At 39.3% G+C, this 19,332-nt stretch overlaps 1 protein-coding gene across 2 annotated transcripts; it reads left to right on the forward strand.

The window, feature by feature from the left end:
• Positions 1-1,894: 1,894 nt before the first annotated feature.
• On the forward strand, positions 1,895-17,561 carry LOC147618646 (uncharacterized). 2 transcript variants are annotated; one of them, XM_086774447.1, is made up of 13 exons: positions 1,895-2,206; positions 4,298-4,389; positions 4,880-4,988; positions 9,553-9,641; positions 9,757-9,846; positions 11,011-11,083; positions 11,366-11,491; positions 16,042-16,161; positions 16,237-16,288; positions 16,398-16,546; positions 16,712-16,939; positions 17,194-17,271; positions 17,399-17,561. In XM_086774447.1, the coding sequence occupies exons 1-13, from the start codon at positions 1,901-1,903 to the stop codon at positions 17,480-17,482; spliced, it is 1,596 nt and encodes a 531-aa protein (XP_086630573.1). In that variant the 5' UTR covers positions 1,895-1,900; the 3' UTR covers positions 17,483-17,561. The 2 variants fall into 2 exon arrangements, with proteins under 2 accessions (XP_086630573.1, XP_086630574.1); XM_086774448.1 differs by lacking the exon at positions 9,757-9,846.
• The last annotated feature ends 1,771 nt before the right edge of the window (positions 17,562-19,332 follow it).

Consider the following 19,332-nt stretch of genomic DNA (forward strand, 5'->3'; position numbering starts at 1 on the left):
ACAGTGAACCTTTCTGAGAATAAGCAATCGAACATGAGAGCTGCCCATGGTTATGCAAAACATATTACACTATATGAGGCGTGTGCTTCGGATCTTGCAATGACTGTGCTAAAAAGTGCTCATTACCATGCCTTTTATGTTGGGAAAACACTTGGGTATAGGGCCAAATCTAGGGTGGATCTGGTAATGCACATAGAGGTAAGCTTAGTGACTTGACACACATTATTGTTATAGAAGAGGCTTAGATACAGTCTCTTGAACTTAATACACCAATGATTGAGCCACTAATGTGAGAAGAAAATGAGGCTTAGCACCACTAATGGAAGTTCATGCACAAGACAATCCATCGTCTAGAGTACATAACTGTGACAACAAATAGAGTTGTTGGAAAAAGAAGGCATCCTAATTTCTTGGGGGGAATGGGCCAGCCTTTTAATAAATATGCTATGGTCCATGATGCAAACTGGCCAATTAGAAGAATGGAGGCCTACAGTGTTGTCACATGCTTTGGCTACTTGGCAAAAATGAGAAGGAGATGTGGAGTGATGATAAATGAGTTAGGAAGGAGTGCAAGCTATGGTGCCTACCCCATTCTTTAAGGGAAGAAGACAACATTCAAATGGAGTCACATAGTAGTTTGTGTAGGTTTGCAATAGCTCTGTGATACACATGTGTGGAATGTGGATTGTTCTATACAAGGTATTCTGGGAAACCCTCCAAGAATATGAAGGTAGCTTGTGGAACATCTATCACTATGGATGAGAGAAAGAACTTTGTGTTTAAGTTTAATGAATGCACTAATATAATGGGATTACACCCTAATATGCAATAAAGCAATGCACCAAGCCATGTTCGACCATCTTGTAGAGATGGAGATCTAAATTAAAGGACTTCAAAGATAGGATTAAAAAAGCAGCAATAGAAAATGGGGAGGTTATAAGAGAGAATATTATTATTCCAAGGGAGGTCCATGTATTTCATGTTCGGACTCCTGGTTTGATTGCTAAAGGCCTTACATACTCAGTCGTCACAATTTCAGGATTTCCACATTGTACATACATTGACTTCACACAGAGGGAAGCAAGAAAAAATCAATACATGCCATACAAGCGTATATAATTTGTAGTTCATCAATTTATGCACCAATCAACTCACTAAGGTTGAGTTATTTTTCAAGCTTTGTGTGGCAAGAGAAACATCACGTCTTTGGAGTAGTTGGGCCTATAGTAGCCAAAGCATTGTCATTCTGCTCTACTATTGGCTATTGTCCTTCGAAGGCTTTGCAAAAACTATTATGGATACGCAAGCTAGTATGCCGAGTTTAGACATTTTGAATGTGTCATCCCTTTTTGTATGCATCCCTAATCTATAGAGGTTGAGGTGGAAGGTGAAACTGCAATGGTCATAATATTATTGATCTACAGAAACTTGCTCGCTTAATTCTTATTTCATGCAGGGTTCGTGGAAAGATAGGTTCGACTTAGCCCAGAACTTGTTCAAATTTGTGCAGAGCTTACTTAAATTTGCAGGAGAAGGAGAAGAGTCCTCTTCAAAATTGTCAAGGTTGAGTAATATTTTACAAAAATTTATAGAGAAATGCCTTCTCAAAACAGTCAATTTCCTCTTCAAATTACAATGTGAAGGTTTTTTTTAATCCGCCTGAGAAAAATGTATGAGTGAGAGGTTGGATGGAAGTGCCAAGATCGTGGGGTTGGTGCCAAAATTAAAACATAACAAAGGTTGTTTTTCTTTTTTTCCAAAAGGAAAAAAGTGGAGAAAATAAAAGAAAAAGAGGCAATCTTGCCAAATGCAGGGGTTGTTCACAAGGCTACGTACAGTATTGGCAGGTTTTTGTGTGTGTGTGTGTGTGTGTGTGTGTGTGTGTGTTTTGCGCTCTAGCATGCCCTCTTACCGCCATCACCGTACCACGAATGCGCCCATGCTGCGCGCCCACACACTAATGGCAGATTATAGAAGTAATTATACACCACCATTCTCTTCTAATCTTTCCATTAATCAGGAGCCTCGCCTGCTAACCTCCTACTCTGGCCACAAGGGAGGGGTCACATGCATCAAATTCAGGCCCTTCATGAAACACCTTGTCTCCGGTGGTGTGGATGGATCTGTGCTCATGTGGAGCCTCTTCTGCCGCCCTAATCTGGCTCGCCAAACACAAATCCGGCCCTACCGCTTCCTTGGCCATCAGGTAACCATTGATTTCCATTTCCTGCTAATTTGATTCTCTAATTGAGTTTACTCGTGTGCAAATGATACTAGATTGTTGAGTTAATACAGCGATATATGGATCACTAATTAAGGTGATTGATTTGTTAATACAATGACCTGAGATGTTTGAGGAGCGGTAATCCATTAATTACTATCCTAATTTGATGGGGTATTTAATCCAGTGGTTAATTAAATACCTACCATAATAATTCAGTGCAGTAATTAATTAATGAATCTGCTAATGTGTTACTAAAATATAGTTAACCGACTGATTTTTTATTTTTTATTTTTTATTCGGAAAGCATAAGCTATATTAATAAAAAGAGGGGGGATTTAAAAAAAAAACTGATTTGGTAATGGGAGCAGTTATTAATGCGGTGATTGATTAATTATTTGCTAACCTTGTTTTAACGTTTCTTAATCAATAATTAATGGAGAGCACGCTAAGCACACATGTGAATGTCACGTGACGTTAATATCACATGAACTGAGGGCAGGAAGCTAAGGTAAAGGCTAAGCAAGCTATAGATTAGTATAAATAATTAACATTGTCCATTTTCTCCTGCTAAATAATTTTCAAATTCTACCCAAACCTCCTCCTCCCCTTCCCAAACTAGGAGTTTTATGCTCGAGATGCTAATCAATCCATCATGTGCAATCCTTGTCAATGTGTGCGCGCGCGCACGTGCGCGCATGTGTGTGTGTGTGTGTGTGTGAGAGAGAGAGAGAGAGAGAGAGAGAGAAGGGAAACAATGTGTGTGTGTGTGTGTGTGTGTGTGTGAGAGAGAGAGAGAGAGAGAGAGAGAGAGAGAGAGAAGGGGAACAATGTGACTTCTCATCCATTTTCATCCTTCCCTTAGATTCACGCATTGTACTTCAACAAACATATGTGTGTGTGTGTGTGCGCGTGCGCGCGCGTGTGAGAGAGGGAGAGAGAGAGAAGAGTGACTTCTCATCCATTTTCATCCTTCCTTTAGGTTCAGGCATTGTCATATGACAAATACGCATGCTTAAATTAAAAACTATGCTCCTTTTTTCCCTTTAAAAGACCCATGTATTTAATGCTTTTGCAAGTACCGTGACCCAAGTAGATGGGCCATTGGATGAGGCCGCTATTAGTTGGCAAGTTGGAAAGGCCACACTAGCATGTCATGTTAAGCTTAGCCTAATTGTCCTACTTCGATGTCAATGATCCTAAGCACCATCTTAATAAATAAGCACAACTATGTCATTGCCAGTGTGATTAGCCTTAATGACATTGTGATTAGCCTTTAACTAACTCGTTTTGGCAATGGTAGTAACTTCATGCATTCATCAACTTGATCGTGCTCACGCGTGTGAGCGTGAATGGGATGTAACTAGTCCTATGACATGTCATCAAATTGATCGTGCCGATGTGCATGCCTATGGAGCACAACTAATACTATGACATATCAGTGGAATACAACTAACACTATGTGATGTGGCATGTTGATATGACACATCAGTGGAATACCACTAACACTATGTGATGTGGCATGATGATATGGCATGAGCATGTCTACATAATGCAAGTAACCCTTGATGACATGGTGTTTGAGGTCCATTTTTTCACGACTTCTTTTATTTTTCAAGCTATGCAATTTACCCAATGAGGGGGCTCCATGACATGGTGTTTGAGGTCCATTTTTTTCATTCTTTCTCTTTAATAATTGTTTGATTAATTTAATGAGTGGATGCTAATCCCATGTTCAACACATTAAACCCACATTAATGCATGGTAGGGTGCATGATGCATGTTAAACCCACATTAATGCATGTTAGAGTGCATGTTAATCCCACTTGGGGTAATTGATTATGTCAACCTTGATTAATTTAATAAGTACATGCTAATTCCACGTTAAACACATGAGATAAGCACATTGAGAATGCATGTTAATCCCCTGAGCTACTTAAAGCTTGTTTATATGAATCCCTAATATTGGTTAATGAGCTAAATGGAGAGCATGTTAATCCAATATGTTAAGCTTACTGGCTTTATTGATTAAAATTAGGTCATGTGATTAATACTAACTTTTTTAATTTAGTGCAGGGTGAGGTTTGTGCAGTTGCAGTCTCCCCTTTGGATACAGTGGTGGCTTCTGCTTCTAAAGACAAAACAGTGCGCCTTTGGATACCCACAGCGTGAGTACCATTTAATTTATTGATTTAACTAGCCAGAAGCGTATTAATTTTGGCAAAGCTAACCCTAATCCATTCGTCAAAGACTTTAAAATTTGACCTAATTAAGAGAAGTAGGGTAGGATTAATTAGTGATATTTAGCACGCCCTACCCTAGTTAAGAGAATTAAAGTAGGATTAAGGTTGTTTCCTTGCACACCCGTTAGACAAGGATCAAGTGGCTTGATCAGATAAATGTAATCAGTAATTAAGTGGCTCATAAGGATTATCTTTTTAACTCCATAATATCTTAATTAGATCAATTTCAAGAAGGATTTAGTTTTAGTAATCTATTCAACAATATAGAGCTTGATTAGAGAAATCTAAACTACAATTAACCTAATTGAAAGACTATCTCTTAACGAAGGTTCCTTATTAGTGCAGGATAAAGCTTGATTTGTCGAAATCTAGCTAATTAGTGCAAAGCTTTGATTATTTACATGTGATTTTACAGAGAAGGAAAAAACAGTGTTATCAGAGCTCACAGCAGCACTGTAAGAACAGTAGCTTTCAGTCCAGACGGAGAATGCCTTCTCACAGGCTCTGATGATAAGGCTTTAAAGGTTATTATCATTATTACTCTGACCTAGTAACTTAATCACAGGCTCTGATCATAAGGCTTTAAAGTTTACCATCATTAATCCTCTGACCTACTAACTTAATCAACTTGTAGTAGCCTTAATCAAATATTCGATTGCATTCAATTCAGGCTACAAAATTGTTCATAAAGCATGATCATATAATCAATTTCAACCCTTACTAGATAGTCAAGGACTTAACCTAATTAGCAGTAGCCTTAATGAAATACTTAATCGCCCAGAGATCTACAAAATGATCAATTCTTCTTGATTATATCATCATGTTTGAGCCTATTAGTATGTAATCAAGGACTTTATTCTCTCAAATTTCAATTAAATTTGAACATTTTCTTTCTTCTTCTTTTTTTCGTAGAGACAGGAAAATATATTAAAAAAGGATGAGATTACAGCGACCCATGAGGAAGGTCCATGGGGGACCCTTAAGACAGCTAAGCCAATAGGTGGCCTTAGCTACAATCCAAAAGCCCTCAAAGGTGAGAACACCGATCTGACCCATAGACGGATGGCCAAGAATCCAGTGGCCTGAGGGTGAACCACCTATATAAAATGCATAGGACATGACTGAAAAGGTGTGATGTTCCCCTCTGTAATCTTCAGTGGACTAAACCCGATGATCAGCATATTGGAGCCTTTTGAAGCATTCCTTCTCCAATCCTTGACACATGCTTGCCCTAGTGTTGGAGTTAGAAGAACTCAGAACTTTCCTCCACTTTCTCCACGGATGATCCTGCCCCACAGTGACCAGCTCCAGAACTTTCACCTCTAGGTTGGACTTGCTTGGTCAACTTGAGCATACTGTCAAGAAATAGAAAGAAATTGTGATAAGTATTTATGCCAAAGAGGGCTTCATTCCTTTGTTTCCAGACATGCCACGACAGGAGACATCTGACAGACTGCCAAGTTAAGGGGTCTAGCTGAGACATTCCCCTAAAAGAACTTCTTTCCAGCTGAGCGGGAAGCTTCTAGTCTTCTCGAAGGCATCATTAAGCACTTTCAGAAACTGTTTAGTGTCTGGGCATGTGTAAAAGAGATGAGAAACAGTCTCCAGATTTGCTTTGCAACGAGGGCATAAACCATTCCCATGACCCAACTTCCGAGCTCTCTCCTGCGTCCAAATTGCTTTGTGGACCACAAGCCAAACCAAAATTGCATGCTTCCTTTCTTGGGAAAAGGCCCAAATAATTTTGAAGCGAAATGACCATTGATGCTTATTCCAGTTCAGAGACCACCTTTTGTTGAGTTTGAAATCCAAATTGGCTGCAATATGTGGGTTTGGGAGTTTGAGAAGGTTCATGGAAGATCCCCATCTAAGAGCTTTTGAAAACTCTTTATAATCACATTTACCCGTATGAGGAATGAAAACATTCAATTCATTACATCTTTGAACAATAAGCTCAACACAGCGACGCTGTAAGGAAAACTTGTTTCTTATTTGGACACTGTTTAACATACCAGACGAGTCGCATAGATCTGCCCACACCTTCACGCCTGCTTTGAAACAAGAAAAGCCGGTCTGTAAGTGAGCATTGGCAATAGGCTTGACCAGATGACCAAATCACACTGAATCAGCTGCATACGCATAACGGTCCCTCTTGGTATACATCTGGAAAGAAAAAAGATTTTTGAAGCCCATCCAAGACTCCCACATTCTGTAGCTGAGCTTGCTGCTAGTAGGAGAGAGGTGAGCCTTTGAGAAAAGAACCTCATTGAGTGAGAACCCTTTCCAAGCTCTTTTGTTTTTTAAATAAAATTTGTCCACATTTCTTTTAAGCAAGTCTGCCCAAACATCCTTGGAGAAGATGGCCCTATGAATCTACTTTGCTGCAACCAACATTCCAATGTTGATGATGCCCAAACCACCCTGTTCTTTGTTCATACAGCATACATGAAAGGCCACCTTACTGAACTTTCTTCTGTCTAAGGATCCTCCCCATAGGAAGTTCCCCATAATTGTATACAGGGAGTTCAATTGGGTTTTAGAGGGTCTCCAGCAGGCCAGAAAATAGACCACAGAGGGAATAATGAAATGGTTGAGGACAAAAGCTCGAGAAGCAACACCTGTATTTATATGACTCCATTTCAAAACCTGGCTTTTAAGCTTCTGCAGAACGAAATTCCATCTCTATTTGACAGAAATATTAAACCCCATGGGTATGCCTAACAGCCTGAAGACTACCCCTTTTGGAATAGCCTTACATCCAGCGGCCAAGATTACTGGAGGAGACACACCTTCAAAAACTCTGAAACTTGTTTTAGCATGATTGATTTGAGAACCACTGGCTAAACAGAAAGTGTCCAGGCAAGCCATAAAGTGAACTGCAGTCTGAACCTCATTAAGGAGCAGAGCATTGGTGTCATCAGCGAACAGTTGTAGACATAAGGGCTCAGCTCTGCCAGGGACAGAGATGCCCTTGATATTGTTGTTAGATATTTCCTCATTCACCAACCACCCCAGGGAATCAGCAACAATGGCAAAAAGCAGGGGGGACAAAGGGCACCCTTGTCTTATAGACTTCTTCAGAGGAAAAGTTTCTGTAAGAGCCCCGTTAACAGCCACCCTTGAGGAAGCATTCCCCAAGAGGGTTTGAACATACTTGATGAATTTTCTGTTAAGGCCAATGTCCTGTAAAGATTGAAAGAGGAAGGACCAATCAATTCTGTTGTAAGCTTCGTCAAAGTCTATTTTCAGAAAGATGCAGTTTTGCCTAGAGCTTTCAGCATGTTCCATGCCCTCCCAAAGACTTATGATAGCATCAAGGATATACCTCCCCTTAATAAAACCTTTTTGCTCCTTCAGGATCCAGGCATCCATGTAGGGGTTAATTCTCCTAGTCAGAATGTGTGCAAAGACTTTGTAAAGAGAAGAGAGACATGTTATGGGCCTCCAATTCCCCAAGTCATCCTTTTTCCCTTTTTTGTGGATTAGCTTAATAACCCCCACATTGGTTTTATCAGCAAGGAAACCCTTTCTCATGGCTTCTTTCCATATGTTTAAGATGTGTGGGGCGAGCTTCTCTTTGAAGGCTTGGAAGAACTCATTAGGGATCCCATCTTCCCTAGGGGATTTTCCCTTTTTGAGGTCTCAGGTGAGTGATAGCATCCTTCACCTCCTTCTTAGAGAAGGGGGCATCTAATTTCATAGCCAATGAAGGATTAACCATTTTTTTCCTAGTGAGAGCGATTTTGGCTCTAGCTGTGATAATTTCTAGAGTGGGAGAGGAGACAGTAGAGAACAAGTTAAGAAAATGGTCCTTGATGACTTGAAGGTTTTCCTCTTTAGTAATAGCAGCCTGGCCATTAGGTTTCCTAACCAGAGGAGTAAGATCTCTAGCTTTTTTCCTTTTGAGTAAAGAAAACATCTTAGGGTGGGGGGTGTCAATTTTTCCAGCCCATGCCTCTCTATACCAAAGCATAGTAGTCTTTGCAGCAAGCAGTTCCTCAAGTCTAAGCTTGTTCCTTAGATCAATTAGAGTATGATCAACCAAACCTTTGTTAGATTGAAGGAAAACTTGAATCTGTTTTCTAATCTGCACTCTGCAATTCAGACGAAAAGCAACAGCTTTCTGCTTATAGTCCCTGCAAATAGATGCACCCTATTGACCAGCAAAGCCCAACCCTTGGAGGGGGAAACACATTGCCTGAAGGCATCTGAGATGAAACCTTTTATCTCTTGTTGCACACACGGTAGTAGGAAAAGAGATGGGTCCAGGTGTGGCCAGCCAGCCCTACCTTTAGCCTGCCCCACCCCGAAAGATTGCAGATCAAGGGAAAGTGGTCTGAGATGTTGAGGGAAGTGTCTGTAAAGCACTTGACGTTTGTGAACATGTCCACTAGGCAACTAGAGGCATAGAGTCTGTCAAGTCTCGCAACCCTGTGATAGTGACCTTTTTGAAGATTAGACCAGGTGAACCCTTTTTTAGGGGAGAGGTCTGAAAGGGCCTTACCCACCTTTAGAAGTTCCCATTTAGCCTTCTCAAGACCACTAACTGTTCTTCCCAGAAATCTACTTCTATCTCCTTGGCATTCAACCATGTTAAAGTCACCCACCAACAAAATGGGACCCTCTATCTGATTAACAGAATGCCAAGATGTTGCCCTCATACTAGCCAAACAAGAAGCGTAAATAGAAACCACTGTGAAGTTGAACAGTTTCCCAATCGAACCGCTGTCCAACTGTACATATCATCAGACCATGCATCCTGAATGGAATGTTCCCACTTTCTGTGAATGCCAACTGCAGACCCTCCTTTACCTGTAATTTGAACATTTTCTAATCACACCAAGGCACGATTAAAAAAAAATTTGGTAATCAAAATTGCATCAAATCATTACGGATACAAAATGATCAAAGATGAAGGGGTGATTAAGTTGACTGTTGCAGAGATTATCTCGCATTAAGCCACTACTATTCTCAAATTAAACTTGGCGTATACGAATTGAAGCTTCAAGTAGGGAGGATACAAATTCTTATGAATCAAAAGACTAATGGATACTAATTAATCCTTAATTAAATGCCGTTAATTATCAGATTTGGGACGTTGAGACGGAGAGATTTCTCGCTGGATTAAGTGGGCATATGAATTGGGTGCGGTCGGCTGAATTCAATTCCAATGGACGGTGATTAATTATAACAACTATTGAAATTTTGTAAATCAAGCATTATTTATCGTTTCATTTGCTGAAATCGAATTGGAATTAAGCTTGTATTGATGCAGTTAATGGTTATGTGCAGGTTAGTGGTTTCTGGAGGGGATGATAAGACAGTGAGGCTTTGGGACGTTGAACGACATGAATGTGTGCACGTCTTTAATGATGTTGCAGGGTATAAAAATTTTAAATGATCAAGATTAATTATCCAAAAATTATAATGGAATAAGGCTTCTAAGTGAGATCACCATAATTCTATTATTAATAGGAGATTATATTATAGATAATAATCTAGCTTCTTTCTAGTATTATCTAAAATTATAATGGATTAAGGCTTATAGGGCCACAATGAGTTAAAAAAAGAAAATCAATTAATTAATTAATGGAAGTGACTATTAAATCGGTCCAACTAAGGTTTAGAAACGGGGTAGCTAGTCACGGTGGAGTACCCAACCGATGGAGAAATCACATCATAAAGCAAGAGGGGTTACAGGACATGGAGGGGGTCGCATCTGACAGTTGCATATACAGAGAGCCGACGAACAGAGGCACGTTCAATAGTTGTAACATGAACGTGCCTTCGACCGTTCATGAACTATGACTAATTCTATTATTAATAGGAGATTAATTAATCTAACTTCTTTCCGGTACATATCCATGAATTTATTACACATGGTTGAAGTAAAATTCATCTTCCCTTTCTTCAATGGAGTCATACCTTGACTTGCTCAATCATTAGTACAACATTTTTGGTTTCCTTCTAATAGTTTTTTTCCATATTAACCCTCATTTTGGATTTATCTTCCCTTTCTTCAATGGAGTCATACCTTGACTTGCTCAATCATTAGTACAACATTTTTGGTTTCCTTCTAATAGTTTTTTTCCATATTAACCCTCATTTTGGATTTATTAGGCTTTCTCCATATTATATACCATCAGAGAAAAAAAACTACCAAGTAATTATCATTGCAATAATTGATAGTGGCTCTCTATCATGAGTTTTAATGTTAGTGGTTTTTCCTCCTAATTTCCAATGCAATGTGGTTTGTGTTCACTATTCCTCTTATTGATGGTGGGTTGTAATATTTGTGTTCACTATTCCTCTTATTGATGGTGGGTTGTAATATTTGTATGCCTATTTATCAAATGTGGATTATAGTGATATTAGCAAAACACTTCATGTGTTATGTCACATTAATCTTCTCACAAATTCATTACTATCTCTTTTAGTGTTGACTTATTGTTGCAAAATCATAAACTACTTGAAGATGTAATATATACTATCTAAACTTGATTTATAGTTATGCTTACTTTATATTTCACTAATTCCCTCATGTAGTATGGTAAATTGCACTCGGTTTCATCCTCATGGATCGTGCATTGGAAGTAGTGGTGCAGATCAAGCTGTTCAGGTGCAACTACAAGAAACCCATTTTTTCACAATTAAGTTATTCCACTTGCCAAATCTTCCTTTTTGAAAGGAATTACAGCAAATTAAATGTTGGGAATTGAAGCACATTAAATTATTCCAACTTTGAAAGAAATTGCAACAAATTAAATGTTGGGAATACCTTTTTAGCATTAAAATTATATTATGGTGAAGGTTAGAAGATGAAAAGTTGAAAAGATAGTTCTCACTACTATTGACTAGCTTGCGTATTCCATTTTGCATCTATATTCATACAAGGTCTCAGATATGGGATATTAGAAGCAAGATGTTGATCCAACACTATGCGCAAAATGCAAGGATAGTGAGATCTCTTTGTTTCCACCCAACTGGAAACTTCCTTCTCTCAACTTGTGATGATGCCACCCTCAAAGTAAGGTTATTTAGCTTTTAAGTTGACTTTGCTTTTTATTTCTTCAAAATTGATAAATCAACCTTAAGTCACTTTTGTGCCTTAATTAGAGAACTAGTATTAACAAGTTCAATTTTAAGATTACACATGCTTGATAGTTTTAATATTCTCATAAGTTTTGTTTGAGATTATTTTGTTAGATTTGTAAGGAAAAAATAAATCGAGCACAGAGAGAGAGAGAGAGAGAGAGAGAGAGAGAGAGAGAGAGAGAGAGAGAGCGAGAGAGAGAGAGAGAGAGAGAAGAAGAAGAAGAAGAAGAAGAAGAAGCTCTTTTAACGTCGTAAGAATAATCCCAAGAGACCAAATATGATCTATCCGACGGGAGTGAGATTCGAACACAAGACGTGTTGAATAACAACTACATGAGCTAACCAATCTACCACACATTGGGTGATAGAAAGGTTAGCCCATTTTGTTTATTTACCCACACACCCGTTTGAACCAGCAGAGAGAGAGAGAGAGAGAGAGACCTTATAGGTGCACCAAAAAGGGATATAAAATCAATCATATTTGAAAAAAAAACCAATGTATAAATTAATTTTTTTTAAAGAACCTGGAGCATGGAATCTATAACCAAAAGTGGTCACCCTTTTCAATCTAGCCATTTATACGGTAGTGATGTGTGGATATAGGCTAATAATGGGCTAGGGTACTTGTTCCCTACTTAGGAAGTTTTTCCCCGAGCGTGTGTACACATCTTATAAGTTGGTGTGTAAGTGACCTTATCATCATCATGTTACGTCACTTGTACTTCACTCATTCCAATCTAATTATGGCATGCCTGTGTTCGTCACTTGAATTTTAGTAGTTTGTTGAAATCGAATGAAGACAGGAGATGGTGTCAGAGTTGCCAAGCTTTAAGCCCATGTCAAGCATGTATGTGAGGCATGTATGTGAGGGGTATATTTTGGGCAAGATGCAATGGGCATCATTTCCAAAAGATGGATCACTAAAAGCTATCAAAAAATTATAGCTTATACTACATAGTGATGTATGTGGTCCTACGAGGATACCATCGATCATAGGGGATATCTCTACTTTGTGACCTTTATTGATGAATACTCTAGGCACACCTGGTTGTATCCATTGAAGGCAAAGTCAGAGGTTTTACATGCTTTAGACACTTTATTTCTATAGTTGAAAATGTGTCTACATGTAAATTTGGCACCCTTTAATTAGATCGCAGGGGGATTGGGGGTGGTATGTCAAAGGAGTTTCATGCAAGTATGGCTAAAAGAGCTATAAAACATCAATGCATGGTGCCTTACATAGCTAGACAAAATGGTGTCGCTGTGGAAGAATAGATAATATATCATGGAGATGGCACGTTATGCCTGGTTAAAGGCCAAGATCTGCCTCATGTTTTTTTGTTGGAGGTGTGCCACACTTATGTGCTAATAATGTCCCACTAGGGCCTTGCAGAGACAATTACCCCTTATGAAGCTTGGAATGGTAGGAATCCCTCTATGGCTCATTTACGTGTTTTTGGTTATCTTGCTTATACTCTTGTGCTTGAGAAACAACTTAATAAGTTTGATGATAAAGTGTTAAAATGCATTTTTTATGAGATGCATCTCAAAAAGCAAAGAGTATAGATTCTATCATCCGGCCACACAAGGTAGATTTTGGTGAGTAGAGATGTCTTTGTTGAGAACTCAATTCAGCCCATTATTTTATGTAAAAAGCAGGTAAGTATATGCTCTCATGATATCTTTAATACACTCTTACCTCCCTACCTTTCTACAATATGTGGAGCAAATGAATGCTCAATAAGGTGCTGTAAATCAGCCCATACCGGCTGAAAATCAGCTCAAATTTCAAGCCACAAATCATTCTATTGATGAGGCAATTATGTTTGATACATGGATGAGGAAAGGGCAGCCATACAAGCATTCAAGAGTAAATGGCCGATCCAGACATTGCAAGATAGCAAATTAGCTACTCCTTTGCCTAGCAAGACACGTGTAGGTTCTCATCATGCATCTTATTTTTTTGTGGATCATGCTCTCATTTCCCGTATATATAATGAAGAGGAACTTGTGAATGCATACAATGAAGAGGAACTTGTGAAGCATAAGAAAAAATGATGCAAGCCACGTGTAGGATAAGTACGACTCAATCCTCAAAATAGGCACTTGGTATTCGCCTTATGGTAAAATGGTAATTGGTACAAAGTGGATTTATAAGATGAAGCGTAAAGCTAATGGTAGTGTTGAGACCACTACAAGAAGGCAAGGCTTTTTGCAAAGGGTTATGCTCAGGAGAAGGGCATAGATTATGGTGAGACCTTTGCCCTCACGTCTCGTATGACTACAATCCAGTGTATTATTGTATTAGCAATACATCATGGATGGAATGTACATCAATTGTATATCAAGATTACCTTCTTGAATGGTGATTTGCATGAGGACGTTTATATATCTCAACCTTGTGGTTTTCTTCAAAAGAGACCGGAGTCAAAAGTATGCAGGTTAAGAAAAGTTTTATGTGGTTTTATGGCCATAAGCAAGCTTCTAGAGCATGGTATGAGAAGATAAATGCATACTTGATTACAAATGATTTTTGCAATAGTCCAACTGAGGGTACCCTCTATGTAAAGAGGAGTAAGAGTTTTTTTGGGTCATCATTTTGTGCTGAAGGCATGATGCTCATAGGCCCCAATGAAGAGAAGATTACATCCTTCAAGGCTGAAATTACACGAGAATCGCCTATGAGACCAAAAGAGCACATTGCACAAATAATGCCTAAGAGCATCCCAATGTGTTATTGGGACAACTAAAAACTAAATTCTAGGGATACGCGAGCTTATTGTTGGAGCTTAATACATGAGCATCACCTTGAAGTTGTTGAGGGTCCAAAGGCTTTGGTTTTTTTAATTCCCTCATGAGGTATTGTGCCTTATGGAGAACTACGCAACGTCAACCCTTGATATGGCTTTCCTTTTGTTTAAGTTATGTTGGTTTGAATTCCTCTAAGGCCTAGAGGTTAATTCCCTTTAGGTTTTAAAACTATAAGAATTGGAGAGAGAGAGAGAGAGAGAGAGAGAGAGAGAGAGAGAGCTTACATGTTGGTTTGAATTCCTCTAAGGCCTAGAGGTTAATTCCCTTTAGGTTTTAAAACTATAAGAATTGGAGAGAGAGAGAGAGAGAGAGAGAGAGAGAGAGAGAGAGAGCTTACATGTGTAGCTACAAAGGAGAAGAATTGAGAGTAGCCCTATGCCTAAGAGGGTAATTACAACATTAAGGATAGAGTATAGCCTAGGCAAGGACAAAAACTAAGGGTTAACATTTGCCCAAACAAAAGATCTACCCAAAAAATGAGATGTTTTTTTTAAGTTTTCACAAAACAAGTATATCTAGAGGCACTTACATGGTTTAATCTTGCTATTCTAGCACATTTTAAGCTTATCATTTGAGAAATTCATTGTTCAACTAGTGGGTTAGTTTTCACAATGTAACATGAAGATACATTCACCTAAACTTTGAAATTTCATAAATGAATGTAAATAAACATTAGTCCAAGGACCTACACTTCCATGGAGACTCAGTGTAACATAGGTAAGGGGAATATAAAAGATCCCCAAGTAGAAAGCTTTTGAAAAAGAAATAACTCCAAAGATAGATCAAAATTAATTTTCTTCATTTTTGCTTAGCAACAAAATTGGGACATCACTAAGGCCTTCCTTTTACAAGCATGGACAAATAAAGATGTATTTCTAGTTTGATCACCTATAGTCTAAGTTGGGACATCACTAAGATCACTAAGGCCTTCCTTTTACAAGCATGGGCAAATAAAGATGTATTTATAGTTTGATCACCTATAGTCCAAGTTTTCATATCATAGTGCCACAAAGAGATAGCATCCATCCATACACGTCAATTTCTCAATTTGTTGTAATACCCATAGTGGTCTTAGCTAGCAATCCTTTGTGGAGGAGGCAGAGATTTTGGTGTCGACAAAGCACATTAACCCACTTGAAATCACAACTAAGGGTTAATACTATGCCATCTATATGCATAGCTCTTCGGAACTAGCGACGGAGTTGGTGGTGTGGTTAATGACCGAAGTATGAGGTTGTGAGTTGCAAGTGTGTGTGCCACATCCATGTAGTACATACACTTCAATTGTCTTTACAAGAGAAGTGGTGTTGGGAAGGATGTGAATGTACAACATGGGCTAATGCACTCAACCAAGGTCTTGCCAACCTATACTCGCACCTCTTTAATTAATGTAGAAAACAATTTGGTACCCATATTCACACCCACCTATAGTTGTGAAGGGTACTCAACCTAGACTTGAAGTATAAGTTGGTGTGTGTGCGTGTGCGTGTGTGGGTGTGGGTGTGGGTGTGTGTGTGTGGGGGGGGGGGGGGGGGTATAATCACGATGAATCAAAATATGGTACCTCATTTTTAATTCAAGCATTAATCTCTATAAAGTAGCCTAGTCTTGAAAGTTATGCTAGGCGTTGCAAATGTACTAAAAAAAACTAATGGTATTTGTTTGTATAAGATATGGGATTTGAGAGAGGGGCAAATCCTCTACACGATTAAGGGCCATGAAGGAGCAACTACTTGTGCCGAATTCTCTCCTTCAGGGGATCATTTTGCATCTGGAAGCCAAGATGAACAAGTAAGTTTCTGATTTCTATGGATTCATTATCAAGTAGAGTATTGACCCCCTAATCCCATAAACATAAACATGCAGGTTATGCTTTGGCAAAGTAACTTGAAACAGCCTCGCAAGGCAGTAAACCCTGGTATAGCTTCTTATATGACATCAAACCTATCCATTATCAAAACACTGAAACCATTACTTTCTCCTCCAAGTCCCTTGCATTGATTCTCTCCTTTAATATCTCTATTTAGGTGCTGCTCCACGGGGAGATTTCTCTTGTTTTGCTCGTGATCCGGATCAAGTTACCAGCCAAATGCAGCAATCTTCTCCTCAAAGCACTAAGAAAGCAGGTTCCAATGGGGTTAACACTCCCCTAGATACCAAACTTAAGCCATGCCAGGTTATTATAACTACAAAGGTCAAAAAAGCCAATTAATGACTAATTTATTAATTTAATGACAAGTAGAAAAAAAGTCTAGTTAATGACAAAATTATTTGCTTCTAATCAGCCAATAACAGTACATTAAGATGGGTTGTTCTGAGAAGAATACTACTACCTTAACAGGATCCAATTGAAACTACAAGAACAAAAACAAAGGGTGGCGTAGCTATTGAAAATGCTCACGTAGAGGAAATAAAGCTTACCTCCAAAGAAGAGCCCCTTGAAGCCAATGGTTCAAGTGCCCTTGCAAAGGCAACATCTCCACCTGTAGCTAAGTTTGTTGAGAGCAACAAAGGAACACCTCTCCATCTCACTTCAGAAGAGACACAGACTCTTGGAATGACTTTAGCGGTAAGATGAATAAGACCTTTCAAATCTCAGGCTAGCCTCCAATATGTTTGCATATTTCTTTAGTTGATTTCCTAACCTAAGGTGCCAAGGTTCAAACCTTTCAGCAGGCCTAGATGTTACCACTCACAGCAGGCCAGGATTCACCACATCAAATGTTATTTGTATGATCTGCTGGTGGTTTGAATTCCCTATCTTAGTTTTGCAATCACCTTTTGAAGTTGCTTAAAGTACAAACTCTCTCTTCCTGCGTGCAGCACTTGGTAAGTCAAATGGACACACTTACTAAAACAATAACTATATTTGGAGAGAGACTTTCTCACATAGAGGACAAGGTACTAAGGCTTCCCATAGCCATAACTATCATCTGTCATTATAACAAATGCATGTTTTTTAAATTATTTAATGATGTTGTCATTCTTAAATCAATTTCCTTTTTCCATTTGATTTGGGCTCTTGTAGGTTTTGCGGCTTCAAAAGCTTGGATTCACATCTCAACTCACACCAACCGAAGCAATGGAAATGTCTTGCAAAATTTCTGCATAATGTATTGAGTCTGTGTCTTTAAAGATGTAGATGCAATCTATCATGACAAATGTTCAATCTTCAGCTATCCATGATTGGAAAAGGGAAATTATTTCAAATGGAAATATGTGCATAGTGATAGGTATCTTTGTGTGCATGTGTATCTATGTATGTATGCATCCTCTACGTACTTGTGCTTATGCATGCATGCCACTACCGTGTGCACACATACTGGCATCCGCATGTGTGTGTGTGTGTGTGTGTGAGAGAGAGAGAGAGAGTAATAGAGAGAGTCTGCTTGAGAGTTGAAAATGCTCTTCCCATGCAAACGCTAGGGTAGTTTTAAAAAAAGACCCACCAAAACATTGATAGCCCCACACCCCCACTTTATTATTCTACGCGGGCTCAAGAATTTGAACCACCAAACTCCAAAAGTGAACAAAAAATGTTGAGGTATTGCCAAATCCTTCATGATACTGACCCTTTGTTGGAACTCCATTGTAATTAACATTATCAGGGCAGCTACTTATCATTGCTTTTGTTACAACATCTCTTGAAAATTGTATCCGCTTTATCTAGGAGAGCGATAATTTTTTAAAAAAAATGAAATCCAAGTACAGGAGCACAAGGGCTGACTCAGATGTGATTGATTCTCTTTCAAGTCATCTTTCTTCCTTACAAGCCTCATGGTCATACACAGTCCTAGGGCCATGTTCTATGTTAGCATGCATCAAAGCAATAGAGATGCATATAAAACTTGGGCAACACCAAATTTGGAGTTGATATGCAGTGGGCATGAATTGGAGACCTGGCTAAGTTGAGAAAAAGGTGGCCTCCGTCAAAAAGGGACCCTGGGGTAACCCGGACAACTTGGCTAGCATTAGATGTTGGCCATGAGACAAACGATTGGACAACCCACATTATTCACCTTTGCACTTCATCTCAACAGCAAAGTCCACCATTTGTGGCAGTCCATCCATACTCTGAAAAGCATGCAGATCAATGAGTACAGCAAGATAGGCATACCTACAAAACATAGAATCAAGAACTAGCTCTTCTTAGACCTGCCATTCGGCATTCAGGGCGTCGATTCAGTGTAATCGCAAATAAAATAAGACAGATGATGATAAACCCAGAGCATAATGCAAAAATAAAGAAAAGTTGTTGAAGTGCATGAGCCAGAACCCCCACAATGCAGGGTGAAAAGAAAGTAATATGAGGTTTAACAGAGGCAAGTAATGCAGACAACTGGATGTCAGCGGAGGGTGCCAGTACCGGCACAACCCCTGTGACGTCACAAGCTCACATACCACCAAAACACCCTTCCAAATTTTAACGTGGTGAGGAGCTCCATCCATTACAGCAGAATGTGCCCGTCAAAACACCCTTCTAAATCTTAGCATAATGGGGAGCTCCGTCCATGACACAGCAGAATTTGCCAGTCAGGCCATTCTGCAGAAGGGGCAACCGGTGCAGCATGGTCCTCCCGATGGCTATTCTGCACCTCTTTAAGTACAAAAGGTGGTGCAAGGTCAGAGAGCTGCTTGGTGATTTAGGCAATGGTATCTCCACACAACTAGCCAGCCACAGACCGCCCAGTGTGGCACCCCTACTTGCGGACCAGGCTGCACAAGAGAAGGCATACCAGAACACGCCTCATCTGCAATTTCTCCCTGGAAGTGTTTTGTCGTGGATTTTAACATATGATGCACAATGTACTCCCTTTTCTTGTGCAAAACAAACAACAAACATACACACAAACCACTGAAAGACCATGGAATCTAGAGATATTTGGTCAGACATCCAAACATCCAGTAGATCAACAAAACCATCATAACCCCACACGCTTATCATGAGGAAGAGGGCTGAGA

This window comes from Cibotium barometz, chromosome 34, assembly GCF_041138505.1.
Source record: "Cibotium barometz isolate CiBa-2024 chromosome 34, ASM4113850v1, whole genome shotgun sequence".
Taxonomy (NCBI): domain Eukaryota; kingdom Viridiplantae; phylum Streptophyta; class Polypodiopsida; order Cyatheales; family Cibotiaceae; genus Cibotium; species Cibotium barometz.